This window comes from Manis javanica, chromosome 11 (genome assembly GCF_040802235.1).
Source record: "Manis javanica isolate MJ-LG chromosome 11, MJ_LKY, whole genome shotgun sequence".
Classification (NCBI taxonomy): domain Eukaryota; kingdom Metazoa; phylum Chordata; class Mammalia; order Pholidota; family Manidae; genus Manis; species Manis javanica.
The window spans coordinates 73,707,730-73,723,964 of record NC_133166.1 but is presented as its reverse complement, the minus strand read 5'-3'; the positions used below and the strand labels follow the sequence as shown (position 1 = coordinate 73,723,964).

Below are 16,235 nucleotides of genomic sequence, written 5' to 3'. Positions count from 1 at the left end.
TAAGCAATAAAGGTGTTTTAAACTTTATTTCTCCCTCTGACTGATTTTGGTTTTAGAGGTATTTTGTCCCGGGATTTCCTTTCCCTGGAGTTACAACCCCTCTAGCAGGTAGGGAGATGATCCCAGGAGTTGTACAAATGGAAGATTTTTATAGGCAGGAGGGAGTGGCAAGAAGTTATTACCAACAGAAGAGATTGGGGTTGTTTTAAGCCTGGCCACAATCCCTAGGAGGGAGAGCAGATCACCTCTTCACCTTCTTGGGGGTAGGAGAGGGCTGTGGGAGGATCACCTAGTGGGTGCTGGCCAAAAATTCCTGACTGACCAAGCCCACAGTTCTGGGGAGGGTGAGCAGCAGTTAGGCTAGGCACTTATCCCCGGTTGGGCAACCTGGCCCAGCACTGGTCCTTGAGCCTGTGGCTTTACTTTTACCTGAAATTCACGTTTAACTGGGAGGATGTATTTCCATTTGCCAGATCTGGCACCCCAGTCTGTGCTCAAACAGCAGACGGTAGCAGTGTAGCACCGTGACTGTAACCGGCCTTCTGGCACAATCCCCGCTCTGCCACCCTGGGTAAAGCCATTTGGCCTTCCGGAGTCTGTTTCCGCATTCGCACCATAGAGACTGTAGCGCGGCTAAGGGATGCAATGAGCTGCGCCGCAAAGCTATTAGCAGCGCTTGGAACAAGCGGGCCCCATGCGCCTCCTGGGCCCGCTCCCGACCCGCTGACTCAGGGTGTTTCCTGGAGCCACGCCTGCCCAGCATCGCTCGGACCACCTCCCTCCCCGCAGGACTGGGTCTGCGGAGCCACCGGAACGCCCCCACGCCGCGCCCTCCGGGCCAACGGACAGTCCCCGGGCCGCGCCCGCCGGCCCAGCAGGCGCAGCGGCCCAGGCCCCGCCCCGGGGAAGCCTTCCCTGAGAGGCGGCGGGCGGGCGCAGGGCGGACCCTCGCGGAGCACAGCAGGGGCGCGGGGCCATGGCGGGGATTGCGGCCAGGCTGCTGAGGGACCGCGAGGCGGCCGAAGGACTGGGTTCGCACGAGAGGGCCATCAAGTACCTGAACGAGGACTACGAGGCGCTGCGCGCAGAGTGCCTGGAGGCCGGGGCGCTCTTCCAGGACCCCTCCTTCCCGGCCGCCCCTTCCTCCCTGGGCTTCAAGGAGTTGGGACCCTACTCTAGCAAGACCCAGGGCATCGAGTGGAAGCGGCCCACGGTAGGCGGCGAGCCGGGGGCGCGGGGATCACGGGGCGCAGCCTTGGAGCGCAGAACTCTCGGCCCAGTCCCGCCACCCCATCCTACGCGGGCCACTCCTGGGGGCCTCCGGGCGCCCAGCAGAGGTTGGGCCTGACCCCCGCGACGCGCCCGGGGTGGGTGGGGGGAGCGGGACGCTCTGTCCTGAACCCCATTACAGGCCCGCCGCGACCTCACCAACATCAGTGACCTAAGGAACCTGGGGAAACCCTGGACTCCACAGGGCGACGGAAGCGGAGGGCCCGCCGGGCGGGCTGATAGGGGCTGTCTCGAGAGCTGGAAAAGCCGTGTCTAACTCGGTTCTGTGCTTGCCAGGGAGCCGAAAGGATCCCGGTGGTTATTTAATTCAGGACTGTGTCAGGCGTGGTGGTAGAGGTACCCAGTGAGAGTTTCTCGTCCCAGACGGACGGGCGGATGCAGCAAAGAGCCAGCGCCAACTCACCATGTCCTTGGCTGAGCCACCCCTACAGGCTTCTCCACCCGCCCAGCCCCCAGATTCCCCTTGTGCATCATTCCTGCTGCTTCTCCTGGAGTGACCCCAGACCCAGCCCACCCACAGCAAGTGCAGCACGGAGGTGGGAGCACCTGGGTTCACTTGACGTTAACCTGTTGGAACCGACCCCATGCTTCCAGGTCTTCTTGACAAGAAGGGGCGATGCCTGCATATTCTGTGCCCAGTGTCTCTCCAGGCCCAGACACCCTGGTCTCCTCTCCCTTTCCCAAAGGCACTTGCCTCACCTGCCAGGACCCATCTCCTTCTTTTCCAAAGTCTGGCTCATTTTCCCTGGGAGAATTAAATGTCCCTCCCACAGACATCTTTCCTTAGCAGCCACCAAACCTGATTTCCTCTATGGTCTTTTCACAATTTATAACTGCACCTATCTGTGTGTCCTCCCCTCTGACCCTTTGTCTTATTCGCCAGTGTCCCCATCCCCAGTCCCAGAGGGGCAAGTGGCCTTCCACGTATGCGTTCACTCATTTGTCATTCTCCAATGTTTACTGAGTACCTACTGAATGTCCAGTGCTGTTTGAATGCTTGGGCTACATCTGTGAATGAGGACTGGCCATTTGTGCAGTGAGTGAATGAATGGTGCCAGGTTGTAACAGGCCTCGAATGAGACTCTGGTTGTGAAGGTGAGAAACGAGAAAGTGTGTGCAACTAACGTTTAGCATTTTACAGTTTACAAAGCAAATTTTCACAGTCCTTTACTTATTCATTCATTAGGTAAGCATTTAATGAGCACCTACTATATGCCAGGCACAGTGCACCTAGTTTTTGCCTCTGACTTGAGGGCCCCTGAAGGGAAACAGACAGGTGGAACTGCTGTAGGACTTCCAGATGGGGAAATAGAGATCTGGCGCCGTTTCAGGGCCCCTGTGCAGGGTGGAGCAGGCTGTGTACTACACAACCAAAGGTGGGGTATGGCTATTGTATTCCCATTCAGCAGCTGAAGAAAGTGAGGGTTGGAAAGGTTAAATATTTGCTCAAACAGATGTCTGGGGTGGAGCCAGGATGTGTCAGCCTGCGGGTGTGGAGAGCTGCGCCTTGTGCCTCCCACCTGCCTTCTTAAATGCTGCTGTGGTTGGGGTCAGGGTCAGGCGAGGGAAACAAAAATGCCCCTGGATTTGGACATTAGCAAGTCCTTTGCAGTGGGAAGGTGGGGGAGAAACTAGATGGCATAGACTTCAAAGTGAGGAATGCAGAGGAAGAATGTGATCCATTGATTTCAGAAGGGTATCAGAAAATAGGGTGATGGATGGGGTTTGAGAGGCCTTTTCAGAGGAGAGCATTTTCAGGGGTCACCAGAGAAGAAGGGACCAGAGACAAAGGCAGGATGGAAATGATGACACCCAGTCTAAGGAAGTGAGAGTGCGTGGGGGGTGTGGGCAGGCGCAGGCAGGGCAGGAGGGACTGCGCCTCAGAGGCTCCAGGTTGGGAGGGTGCAGAAGGGGAAATGGTGAGTCACCGTGAGGCCCCAGGGCCCACATGGAGCACCGAGAGGAAAAGCCAATGTGGTCCGAGGATGACACCAGGTCCCAGCAAGGGCAGGCGGTATTGGTCCCCATTTCCTCTGACACAGCCAAGCCTCAGCAGGTTCACTGCTTGCTTATACTCAGGCTGAGCTCAGCCCCAAACCCACATCCCCTGCCTTCTGTCAGTGATTGTCATCATCAGCTTGTTTAATAATAATAAAACTATAATAGGTAACTTTAGTAATAACAGGTAACAGAGTACATTTTCATGGTTATCTTCACCTTCAGAACAACCCTACGTGGTAGGTACATGGTGTTCGCCATCCCCAGTTTACAGAAGAGGAACAGGCGTAAAGCCCTGTGGTGATTTGCCAAGGCCCTAGAACCCACAGGAGGTGGCAGTGCTGGGATTCAAACCCAGGGTGTCTGGATGCAAGGCACAAAGCCACATGCACTTCCTCAGTTGCCTTCCATGTTTAATTCCATCCCTACCTACCACGCACAAGGCCGTTTTTCAAAGAACCTCTACAGGCCACTCTTGACTTTTGCTGCCTTTGGAAAGGTGCCAAAGGTATGAAAAAGTTTCTGGGACTTGATGGAAAAATCCTTCTGGGGTAAGTGCCTGGTGCACTGAGAATTGTGAGTGATTCTTGGCCTCCAGGCACCAAGCCCAGTCCGTGCCATCAGCTGAGCAAGTTCCTGGCTGGCCAGCCAGAGCAGGCTTTGATTCCTCACTATCCCTGTCCCCAAAACAGAGTGACCTGAGCAGGGACCATGCCAGGACACGGAGGGAATGCACTCTGCTGCAGACTTCGGCTCCAGAAGGGTACTGGCGGGGCCATGGTCACGTTGAAATTGTCAGAAGGCAGAGTGTGGGTTGGGGCCCTCTCCTGAGGCTGCCCAGGCCAGCCTCAATCTGATTTTTGCCGACTTCCTCTGTGGTCTTGGGGTGTGGCTCTTCAGAATGCAGAAGCAATGAGGAGGGCTGCTGAGGGGCCAGAGTGTTCCACAGCCAGGCTGCTTGGGGGACAGTCCCGAGGTTTAACCCTTAGCAGTTTGTTACTGATCAGTGGGGGCAGAGGGGGCAGTGTGCACACCTCACGGGGGTAGCTGCAGAGCCCAGAGCCAGTGGCGACAGACAAGCAGCGTAACTGGGCTCTTGCTTAGCTCCTGAGCCTGTTTGCTCACCTGTAACATGTGGCCAACACCCACCTTGTTCCCGAGGGCCCCCGTACACAGGTTGTTGGCAGGTTCACGATGTACAGGGGCTCCAGTGTCCTGGCCCTGTGATGGGTTTGGAAGGCTACACGCATTTTCCTGTTCTCAAGATGTGGGGTGTTAGGAAGACAGAGTGATGCCCCTGGTGCCACCAGGCAGTGTCCAACTCAATACCACATTATGGGGGACAAATAGTTTGGGGCTCAGAATGTAAGAGATGTGTAAGGGCTGGACTGTGGAGGAGGGCTTCATGGGGGAGGTGACAGTGAGTCTTGAAATACAGTGAAGTGTGAAAAAGTAGAGAACAGGGTGAGAAGAGAATTCCATGCAGGACAACAACCAGCCTGCAGGGACTAGCGTGGTGGAACTAGCGTGGCGGGCAGGACAGGTCCAGAGTGTAGATGGTCTGGACGCCCAGCAGAGGAGCTGGATCTGGTGCTGCATGGCCCTGAGAATAAGCACGAAGTGGGCTCTGGACAGCTGGGGGCCTTGCACCACCCCCTCGGGGACCCATGGAGCAAGGTCAGAGAAGCGTCCCACGGCATCTGACTAATTGCAAAGCTCTCCTAGAGGGCAGGTGAGGGAGGTGGGGTCTGAAGCCCCTGTTAGGAACTGAGGCATCCTAACTGAAAAAGCATATGTGGTCGACTGACAGCACTTCGTGGGTCTCATTCCAGGAGATCTGCGACGACCCCCAGTTTATTGTTGGAGGGGCCACCCGCACGGACATCTGCCAAGGAGCCCTGGGTGAGTGATGCATCCATCTACGGTGGCTGGGGGTGTTACCTGTAGGGCAGTGGGGAGGAGGGGTCAGGGGTGATGGCCCTCGCCCTTCCCAAGCAGCCTGGTGGTTTCCATCTCCAGAAGCTTCTAAAATGTCTTGAACCCCAGGTGTTGTGCTGAGACATAAGATGTCCACACGTGCACTGACACCTCCTGTGTCCCCTGCACTGGGCTAGTCACTGAAGTTACAAAGATGCTTCCCTAGAGGATGGGGGAGCCTCTGGATTTCAGCCTCCCCTTGGCCTCTGTACCTCCTGGGCCAGCGTTCTTAGTGGCCATGAAACAGCCAGGCCTGGGCCAAGGGCCAGGTGGGAGGGCCCCCCAAGCTAATGACAGCTCTGATGCATCCATGCCATGGGGTTCAGGGACAGTGACTCAGTGGGAAGGAAGAGGAAACCCAGATGCTTGCAGCCTAGAGGAAGTTAAAGGACCAGTGTGCTCTTAGTGTTTGCAAGATGAGTTGCCATGGTGTCACAACAGTGGGGAGCAGTGCATATGGTCAGAAAGATAGAAAGGTGGTTGTGATGCTCATTTAAGTAAGATTAACTGGAGTGGCTGAATTGGGAGGGTCTGCATCCTTGCTCGCTGAAGCTGAGCTATGGCTTCCTCTGGATAAGGTGTTTGCTGAGACTGGAAGCTATAGAGTCTCCAGCTTTGGTATGAAAGCCCCCAGGGCATCTTTGAAGAAGTCCTAACAGCCGTTATTTAAGATTCTCATAGAATCCACCCTCAATCTTCTGTGCGCATAATAAATGCAGGGTTATGATTCTTAGAGCAGCTTACATACTCCAGTAAATGAAAAATTGTTTCCTGCCCTCAGCTTCCACTTGCTCCTCCAATGAGTCCATCAATAACAAACTTAGTCAGCTTGAATTGTACTTCCTTTCCTGGCCCACCTAGTAGAGGTTCTGATACTTAGAATAATAACAGCTAATAATTTAGTGAATGCATACTATGTGCCAGACACTAAGCCATGATTGCAAAATCTCTAATTTGCTCTTACCAATCAGTTTTCCTGGAGGGTTCACTTTTGGTGCCCAGTAACCCTGGGCTTCTGTGATTATTTTCCATTTTACAGATGAGTGTGCTGAGGTCCTGGGAATAACTTGTTTACACAGCTCAAGTGGGGGGGCCTGGGATGCAAATACAGTCTGACTCCAGGAACTGTTTTTAAACACCTGAGCTAGACTCCCTAGAGGGGGGCCTGGAAAAGTTTCAACCCCCAAGGCTGTCAGGGCAGCCTTGTGCAGCTATGAAATGGGCACCCTGGGAGGAAATGCCTCTCAGAGAGAACATGGCCCAGCCTAGTCTCAGCTCAGCCTCTGCAGATTCCTGAGATACCAGAGCATATTCCTACCTGCAGAAAATGCCTCTCCCATTTCTCGCCTTTTCCCCTCAAAAGACAGAAGCCTAGGGTCCTTGGGCACCAAAGGTGGGTGCTCCAGGAAAACCCACTGGTCAGAGAAAATGGAAGTTCACAGGGTCGGTAGTGGATGAAGACTGACCCACCCTGAGCCTTCACTGGTTCTGCAAACAGCAGCTGTCTCACCTGAGCCACGTTCTACATGCAGGTGAAATTCTACACCTGAGCTAAACACTTACTTCACAGTTTAATGACATCTTAAGGGCCCAACTGCAAGTAACAAATATAAGATTTAAGTCCCTTTTAAATACTTGACAGAACATTTGGAGAGGGGACAGGCAAAGCTTGCATTCCTATAGAATTACTATGATATGTACCAAACTCTCAGCAACTGGTCCATAATTTCTAAGGTTTTTACACCATGTTGGCTTTTTGTTCTCTTGGCCTTTTACATTGGAGGGTCCTGGTTCTGTTACAGTCTGTGAAGTATGGTTGACTGGATTCTCATCCTGGTTCTGGCACAGGATGCTGGTGGCATGGTGACTGTCACCAAGTCCCAGCAGGCTCAAGAGTATCAGGAACAGCAACACCTGGTCCCACCACAGGGAGGACAGCCAAGGCTCGATCTTAGGAGGCCGCAGGCAAGTGGTCACTTGGAGACTGTCTCCTCTAAGAGTAGGAGGGGAAGAGGGTGAAGGAGGTAACCTCAGAGACCCCCTGGAATGGGGCATACAGCTATGCTAAAGTCATCCTCGCTCCTGGCACTGAGTGCAGACCTTGTTCCAGAGGGTCAGAGCCTGGCCAGCTTGTCTGTCACTTGAGACTCAGCTCGTAGTGGTCTTGGGTGCACTGACTCTAGGCTGCATGTTTTCCAGTGCCCCGGCGGCCTTCACAGAGCTGCCGCGAGTTCATGCACAAACTCCACCCTCTTCCCTGAAGGCCCAGCTTGAAGCCTCACCAAAGTAACTCAGACCACTTTTGCAGGCTGCCCGAGCCGCCTGTGCTGCAGACCTTGGTGCTGAGTTGAGTCAGCAAAGAAAAATCTGCCCATCCTTGGTGGGGTGGGGAACTGGGAACTCAGGCTGAGCCTCTGCAGGCTGGCCCTGCAGCTAAATTGGGTCTGGAATTGCTTGTAGCCAGCTGTTCTTAAGGTATTGCTGAAGGCCCAGGAAATGCAAAAGCTGAGTTCCTCCCACCTCAGGTTTTGACTGTGCCTCTACTGAGCTTTCCCGCTGCCCCTCCCCCCTGCCACAGGCCCCCGCTGCTCCCTCAGCTCTGGGGAATGGCAGCTGCCCTGGCCTGGTGCCCCCACAGGCTTGCCTTGCAGGGGAGGCTCAAGGCCACCAGCACTGTCAAGGCTGTTGAAACCTGGCAGATGTTCTCCGGGCCCCCAGAGGTGAGTTGTCCTGCTTCCACTCCATGAGTCACCTGCATGGAGATGTTTGGCTCCAGGGGCCCCTCCCTACAGCTCAGGCCCTGCTCCCTCCAGTGCTTATGAGGCTGAGTAACCTCAGAGGTTGTCCAACTTGAGCCTCCCTGCAGAATGGGAAGCACCCCTTCCCCGGCATGGTGACAAGTGAGGTCATGCAAGCAAACAGCTTTGGCAAACCGAAGCATCCTGAGCAAGGTCAAGGGCCGTGGTTATTCCCGAGCCCAGCTAGACGCAAAGTCCCTTCACCAAACTGTAGGCAAGAAAGGAAAGGAGATAATCTGGATTGGAAACCAGAACCTTGTCTCTATAAGGGTCGAAGTGTCAGGAAGGGGGAGGGCAGACTTGGTGCTAGCTATATTTGGGTCACACACAGATAGTCACGCCCAGGAAGGAGAACTAGAAGAGATGACAGTCGCCAAGGGGCAGCTGGATGGCCACAAGGGGGCAGCTGCACAGGCGAGGGGGTCTTGAATGGGCAGCTGCAACACACTCTTCCGTTTTAAAAACATTTTCTCCATGTATTTGTCTCTGTTTTGCTGAGAGCATTTAATTTCCACTCTAACATTTCAGTTGTACAATACAGTGTTATCACCAGTGGCCTTATTCAGCTTATGGTGGAAACCTCTCCCTATTTCTCCTTACTTTTAAATGTTGTAAGTAATTTTAAATGATTTTTAAATTATAATTTTTAAAAGCCATTTTTATCATAGGTGCCACAGTGAGGGGTGCGGAGGCCCAAGGGCTCCCAGGACTTGGGCTTCGTGTTCTGCTCTTTCTCTAAGATGGCCTTCCTCAGCCTGTGTTTTGCAGTGTGTGTGTGGTTCATGAGCATGTGCTCCACTACGGCACAGCCTGCCCCACAGAACTCCTGTTCTGGACCTGTCAAGTGGCAGCTGTGCTCTAGGATGACAAGCTGCAGCAGGACCTGTGGGCTGGAAACCTGGCATCCTGGATTCCTCCACTTTCCTGTCTGGGAGGAAAGACAGACAGCAGTGGAGGGGAAGGAGAGAGCATGCAACAAACATGCTCCCCTCTTGGAGAAACAGAGCCATAAGTAGCAGTGTTGCAGCCACATCCCACCTGCACGGTGGGCCCCAGGTGGCTGCGGCCAGTGGACAGAGCTGACCTCAGGACACCACATGGCACAGGAACACAGCTCTGGAAATTTACTGACTTGCATGAATGTATCTTTTTAGAAGAGGGCTCTGGAGCTTAAAAAGGAGCCATTTAAAAAAAATGGAGCCATTTATAAGCCTGCTTGGGCTGCTGTGTCCTCTTGGTGGTGTGGGCCCAAGTGCCTGCAGAGAGCGGCCGAGTGCACCTGGTGAGGGAGGGCAGGGCAGCCCACTGGAGTCAGTCAACTTTCACTGAGGTGGGAAGGTGAGGCAGTGGGACTTCAGGATCCAACAGATAGCCCCAACTGCCTTTCCCAAGTGAATTGGAAGAAGGGGATAGTTTGCACTTGGAGGGGATTCCCCTGAGGCCAGGAGCTTACGGGATCTCAGCAGGTATGGGGGCAGAGCAGTCCTGTCACTGTCACTGAACAGTCCTGAACAGGTGACTAAGTCATCCCATAAGTACCTGCCAGAGGCACAGAAGCAGTAAAGCTGCTGTGGGAAGACCCCCGCCGAGGCATGCCTGAGAGTGGTCACCAGGCAGCAGGCAAGGGGAAGCAGGCAGCCTGGCTCCCGAGGGACGCAGGGCAGGGCCCTCCCAGGTTTGAGTAAATGCATTTGTGTCTGCAGCCTCATCTGCACCTGGTCCCCTGCCTTCATCTGCTCATTATGTGGACCCCCAACTTCTTAAGAGTTTACAGAGGCCCTAGATGGTGAAACAGGCCTCATAGACACTGGGGGGCCACATGCCTCCCTGCCCACACTCTGTTACCCTCCCCACATGAGCTGCCGCCTGGGCAGGCCCCACCAGGCAGGACAGCACACGTGGCCAGCAAGGCACGCAACCTCTCCTCAGGTGAGACTGTCTCTTACTGCACTTGTCTCCCCTGTAAAGTGAGAAGATAAACAGCACTTGGAGACACCATACTAATGCCTTACCCAATTTCTCCTGTTTAATTCTCCACCCCAAAGCAGTTCACCATTAAACCCACTCCTTATACAGGGCTGCTGAGGTCCTGGCTCCAGTGTTCCTTGACCTTCGGGGGTGGGGGTGGCAGAGAAACCTGACTCCTTAGCCCAGAAAAATGCAGACAATGTGTTTTTACCAAACATTTAGGTCCAGCTTTCTGAGTCTGGGCCACGGACCCCTGTGTTCATGCCCCATCTTCCTGGGGATGTCTTCCCCTCTTCCACAGCTGAGAAAAAGGGGTCAGGGAAACTAAGACATGTCCACATTCACAGTCAGAAGCAGGATTAGGTTTCAACTTGGGTCTCAACGCAAGTCCAGGCTCATTCCCACCCACCCTGGGTGGGCCCCCAGTCCATCAAGGAGTGCTTCCCTTATGACTGAAGGCCCGGTGTGACTGTGGGGGCCCAAGGGGCCAATTGCTCTGTGCCTGGTGCCTCACCCACTGGCACTCTTGGTGACCAAGCTCATTCCCCCCACCTCCAGCCCCTCCACCTTCCATGGACCTAAAGTTCCCAGCCTTCGGCTCTCATTCCTGGTGTTTGGGAGCCTGCAGGTTCCTACACCTCCCTATAGCTCTGGTAGATGACTGCCCAGGGCTCTCCAGGCCAGATGGCACTCTTGGAGTCAGTTAATAAGGGAAGCGGCTGCAGGACAGACCACACCAGCCAAGAAGTCTTGAACTACATTGGATGTAAACAGCCTTCTGTAACCATAGCCCAGAGCCTCACCAGCCCCTCCCTGAAGAGCAGGGGGCAGTTGTCAGGATTCTAGGCATGGGAGTGCGTGGGTCATGTGCAGGTGCCACACAGTCAAGGACCCAGCTCTGCTGAGCTCACCAAGGTGGGGCAGGGGTGAAATACCTTGATCTCATTCTCCCTTCTGCTCTCTGGAGCAGCCACTGGTCAGACCCCAGCAGCAGCCAGAGGCCCTGGGAGCCCCACGGTTCTGTGGCTGGGCTCCACTCTGGGACAGAGTGGGTGGAGAAGGGCACTGCCTGAATGTGGAGAAGCAGCCAGGGCTTTGGGGACTCACCTTCAGCTGACCACAGTCAGGCCCTGAGGCCCCCAAGACAGCTCTTTCTGGTCTGAGTTAACTGGAGCAAGTAAAGGTAACAGGTAGCCAGTCAGGTTTATAGCTGGGCAGAAGGGCTAGGCACGTCACACTCCCGTCTTCCACCAATGGCTGTCACAGCCAAAGCATTTCCCTTCAAGCATTGCCTGACTGCCTGCCCGCCATCACAGGAGTGCTGTGTGGACATCCTGCCTTCCCCTGGCACACCTTAGGCAGCGTGCTCCCAGAGTGGGGGGAGGTGTGGCACACCCTCCTGCACTGAGGTGCTCTGAGGGAGCTCCTTGTGCTGTGTTCACAGGTGACTGCTGGCTGCTGGCAGCCATCGCCTCCCTCACCTTAAATGAAGAGATCCTGGCTCGAGTTGTCCCCCTAAACCAGAGCTTTCAGGAGGACTATGCAGGAATCTTCCACTTCCAGGTAACTGGTGGTTGGCTCTCCTCAACAGGCCTGGGGGCCGGGAATGGGTTCCCGGGGCTGAGGACAGGTCCTGGGTGCCAGGAGTGGGCCCCAGGGGCTGGGTGCAGGTGCTCTGCTTGGCTGAGGTCATTAGGCCCTGCTGTTGCAGACTAGGACCAGTTCTGTGGCAGGGACACTGAAGACAGCAGGACGCTGACGTGGGGCCCTGCGTGGGTAGCAGTGGGAGGCAGAGCGGGGCACACAGGAAGTAATCCCTAAGTCTTACAGAAGTTGATTGTTTGGGGTCTGAGACAAATGTCGTAGCGTGGCTCACGTGCTGGTAAATGAGAAATAGTGTTTTAAAAATCATAAGGCATAGAGTGGAATGCTAGAGAGGTGGGTGTGGACTTGAGAAGAAGGACACAGGCTGTCTTCAGCTCCCCAGTGAGGACTTGCCGGCAGGAGGAGAGTTAGAGGCAGCGTCTCCTGCAGGAAGGGGCACAGAGCCTGCTCCCAGGGCTCAGGGCAGGAAGGATCCAGGTGTCACTGGGGCTCAGGTCCTCCAGCCCACCCAGGCCACCCCTTCCCACCCTTCTCCCCAGTTCTGGCAGTATGGCGAGTGGCTGGAGGTGGTGGTGGACGACCGGCTGCCCACCAAGAATGGGGAGCTGCTCTTCGTGCACTCGGCCGAGGGCAGTGAGTTCTGGAGCGCACTGCTGGAGAAGGCCTATGCCAAGTAAGTGGTTGTGACCTTCCCTGGGCAGCCTTCCCCCAGCAGCCCCCGACACTGGGAAGAACAGGAGTCATTCAAGGACTACTTGAGCAGAAGTCCTGTTCTGCTTGGGCCAAAACTGGGCCCTGAATTCAAGGAGATAGTGTATGCAGGGTGCCTGGCCATGCTGCGCCCTGGTCAATGGCCGCAATTGCTGTCTGTGTCCAGGTGCACAGGAACTGATCATGCTGGACTTGGGAAGGACCTCTGGTTTCCTGGCAGGGCATGTCATGTTTTTGTCAGCTAAATACAGAAAAGAGTTTTTGCCAGTGGGCACAACTACCCATTGGAGAGGCATGAGGATTGTGGTCATGTGCCCAGAACATGTGGTGTCGATCGCAAGTGGTGCTCCATGTCCCTTCCAGCTGCCTCCCACCCATGCTGCCTGGACTCCCAGTATCAGAGTGATGGGACCAGATCTACCGCCCTTCTATTCTGTAAAGTGCCTGCGAGCAGGAGGGCCAGAGGTCTCCTACCCAGGTGTGAGGATGAGAGCTTGAGAGCTCTTGAGTCCCTTGCTTAGAGTAGAGCAAGAGAAGCCACAGGAAGCCGGGCCAGCCAGTTGCAGCCCCTCCTACTGCCCACTGTGCAGGGACCCTACTTTCATTAATTGTGAGCTCTTTTAAAGCATAAATGCCAAACAGCCAGGCTTCCAATCAGGATGTAGAGTCAGTATGTGGCGCCAAACTAGAAAATCAGCCAGGACCTTCTTATCTAAGGCTCTACGGGTCTTTCAGAACTGCAGAGTACCAGAGGAAGGTACCTGTGGAGGAATGAGTTGGAAGCTGCCCTTAGGCAACTGAGTTGGAGCTAAGGCCAAGGGGAACGTGCACAGGGGCCCCGGGAGCATCCCCCGGGGAGCACGGGGCACTGAGAAGCCTCAGTGTGGACAGCGTGTCTCCATCCCTAGGATCAACGGGTGTTATGAAGCACTCTCCGGGGGTGCCACCACCGAGGGCTTTGAGGACTTCACCGGAGGCATTGCTGAGTGGTATGAGCTGAGAAAGGCCCCTCCCAACCTGTTCCAGATCATCCAGAAGGCCCTGCAGAAAGGCTCTCTCCTGGGCTGCTCCATTGATGTGAGTCCTGGCCCCCTCCCAGACCCACCCTGTTGGCTGCAGCTGAGGCGAGCTGAGTCTCCAGGCGCCCCAAGAAACCCATGGTCCTCATTTACCTGATCCGCCATCCTTTGTCCACCATATGACACATCACCCAGAGCCCGGGGGCAGCTAGGCACAGCCAGGCTGTCTGGTTGCAGTGGCCATGCCGTGACGCCTGCTTGCTTACCACCCTCCACCTCCTACAAGTCACCACGGCAGCCCTGGTCCCTTGAGAGCCCCTGCCCTCTGCTGGTCCCAAGGGAGAGATCTCTGCAGACACCTCCCAGTCTGCAGGGCCTGTGCAGAGCCCAATTGCCTCCCCCTGCAGGGCTAATGGCAGAAAGCCGCTGGAAAGCACTGAGCTGAACTGGCAGCCTTGCCAGAGGAAGGGAGGTAGGCACCAGGTCCTGTCCGCACGGAGCCTGCGCACCAGCTCCTGGGCCCTGTCCCATCTGGGACCTGGTCCCTCTGGGCAGAGCTAAGAACCTGGCTCGTGGCATGAAGTCTCTAACTCCAGGCCAGGATTCCTAGCCACCTCCTGCAGACCACGCTGAGGCAAAAGACCCTTCCTCCTGGAAGCCTTCTTCCCATTCATCAAGACAAAAATAACCTGCATCAGAATAGGTGTGGTGTTGAGGAAGTTCTGATAGAACAGAAGCAAATTCCAAAGGCAGGCTGGAAACAAAACTGTCCTGGTGTGAACTGTGCAGCCAGCTGGGCCAAACCAGTTTTCAGGGGACTTGATGCATCTGGGCCACCCCATGCTGTCAGTGTCCACCCGAACCCACCAGCCACCCTGTGGCATGCCCTTCCCACCCTGCAGTGTCCCCTCCCACCCTGGGGTGTCCCCTCCTGCCCTGCAGTGCACCCTTCCCACCCCTGGCAGCCTACAGAGGCCCTCCAGGTGCAGGGCAGCTCTGTGTCCTCCTGCCGGGTGGAGACTAGAACCAGAGGGCAGGCCACTGATTCTCCATCCCCAGATCACCAGTGCTGCTGACTCGGAGGCTGTCACCTTCCAGAAGCTGGTGAAGGGGCACGCATACTCGGTCACTGGCGCTGAGGAGGTAATGCCCAGAGGGGTCTCGAGGGGTCCTCTCTCGACTATGGTGGCTGAAAGCATGCTCTTGCCTGATTGCCCAGGGCAGCTCAGATCCCACAGTTGGTGCCAGTGGCCTTGTGTTCCTGAGCCCCTGTGGGATGGGGTGCAGCCCCGTCTGGAGCCACTGCCCTCTGGTGGCTGTGGCCCAGCCTGGGTGCTGTGGTCCTCTCGGCTTTAGGATTACCATGCTCTTCTGCACCAGCAAAAAATAGTGAAGTGATGCTGCATCTGTACAGTTTTACACATGTTCATACTTGGTGCACAAAGGCATTGATCGATGCCCAGCATGGAGCGCAGCCTGTCTGCTCTGTGCCTGAGGTGTGGTGTGGGGCAGGCTGCTTACACTCTCTGCCCCTTAGGTTCCTCATATTTAAATTAGAAACAATGGCACTATCAGCTGTAGGGCTGTCACGGTGATTCAGACAAGTTACGTGTGTGTTCAGGCTGTGCCTGACCCTTGACGCAGCCATTTACGTGGACGCCTCAGGACAGCTGCTCTGGTCGTCACCACAGATATTAGTGGGCAGCTCGAGCTCCCTTAAGAACAAAGCTACAATGGCCCCGACTAGACCCCAGTCTCTGACATGGCCAGTGTCTTTTTATTTTAACCTTGAACTTTTTTTATGCTCCCCCAATGTACATCTTCTTTTGAAAGATTTCAAGTCTACAGAAAAGCCAGGGCATCTGCCCTCAGCCCCACAGAGAGGCTTCCAAGCCTGGGCCTCCAAGGCTGCTCCTGGGGGCTCTCCGCTGGGCAGCCAGTTCCCTGGCGTGTTCCTCTGGTGTGGACCCAGCCCCCTAGGCTCGCGGAGGAGGTTGGGCCCAAGACCCTCCAGGCCTGGCTTGACCCTGACCTCCCCCTCCTCTCCTCTGTCCAACCCTCCATCAGGTTGAAAGTAGAGGAAGCCTGCAGAAGCTGGTCCGCATCCGGAATCCCTGGGGAGAGGTGGAGTGGACCGGGAGGTGGAATGACAAGTGAGGAGGATCAGGCCCCTGGAGAGATGGAGAGGGGACAAGGCCCTGGGAGGACAGGGCTCAGCGAGAGGAGCCCATGGGCAGGTGGCCCCTGGAGACGTTCAACCTGGGGCTCCTATGAGCTCTCTCCCTCCATCACCGAGCTAAGCTCGGAGCCACCCCTCCATGGGGCCTTCAGGGGAAAAGTTCATCCCTCTCCCCACAAGCACTTGTTCTGCTCCAAGGATGTATACTTCCCAAGACCAGATCAAATCCCTCCACTGACCCTGGAGCATCCTGTGGGCCTGAACCCTGTGACCTTTGGGTAAAGCCCCCTGTGAGTCCCTCTCATGTTCTCCTGCTCCAACAGCCCACCCTCTGCAGATCTTCCACCTCCTTCCTTCCAGGCAGGGGGGCACCAGCAGGGGCCTCCAGGTCAGCTGACAGATGCCAAGATGAGCTCCTCATCAGATTTTCAGTTGCCCCTTAAACAAGCTCACCCCAGTGCAGCTGCTGACACTACCCCATCTCTGAGGAGCTGCATCCCTCCTGGCCACCATCTTCCAGGATAACATGCCCTCATACCTGCTCCCCTACAGCTCTTAGCCACCTGGGCATCACTTCCCTCCCTTGCTGGGGTCCAGCCCTTGGAGGCGAGAGAGCATGTCCTACCCTTGGGGAGCCTTGAGGAGAGGTCCTTGCCCTGCACTGGCTTCTCACACCTGTCCCATTGGTTT

At 55.6% G+C, this 16,235-nt stretch overlaps 1 protein-coding gene across 3 annotated transcripts in view; it reads left to right on the top strand.

Moving 5' to 3' along the window:
• The first annotated feature begins 686 nt into the window (after nucleotides 1-686).
• CAPN2 (calpain 2) overlaps nucleotides 687-16,235 on the top strand; it is a 31,131-nt gene continuing 15,582 nt past the window's right edge. Inside the window, exons 1-7 of one of the 3 annotated variants that reach the window (XM_073216675.1) lie at nucleotides 692-1,213; nucleotides 5,121-5,190; nucleotides 11,476-11,594; nucleotides 12,176-12,309; nucleotides 13,256-13,424; nucleotides 14,426-14,509; nucleotides 15,434-15,519. In XM_073216675.1, the coding sequence (XP_073072776.1) occupies nucleotides 977-1,213; nucleotides 5,121-5,190; nucleotides 11,476-11,594; nucleotides 12,176-12,309; nucleotides 13,256-13,424; nucleotides 14,426-14,509; nucleotides 15,434-15,519 (899 nt within the window). In that variant the 5' untranslated portion in view covers nucleotides 692-976. Of the gene's footprint in view, nucleotides 1,214-5,120; nucleotides 5,191-11,475; nucleotides 11,595-12,175; nucleotides 12,310-13,255; nucleotides 13,425-14,425; nucleotides 14,510-15,433; nucleotides 15,520-16,235 lie in introns of all 3 variants that reach the window. The other 2 variants (XM_073216676.1, XM_073216677.1) reach the window with 2 other exon arrangements.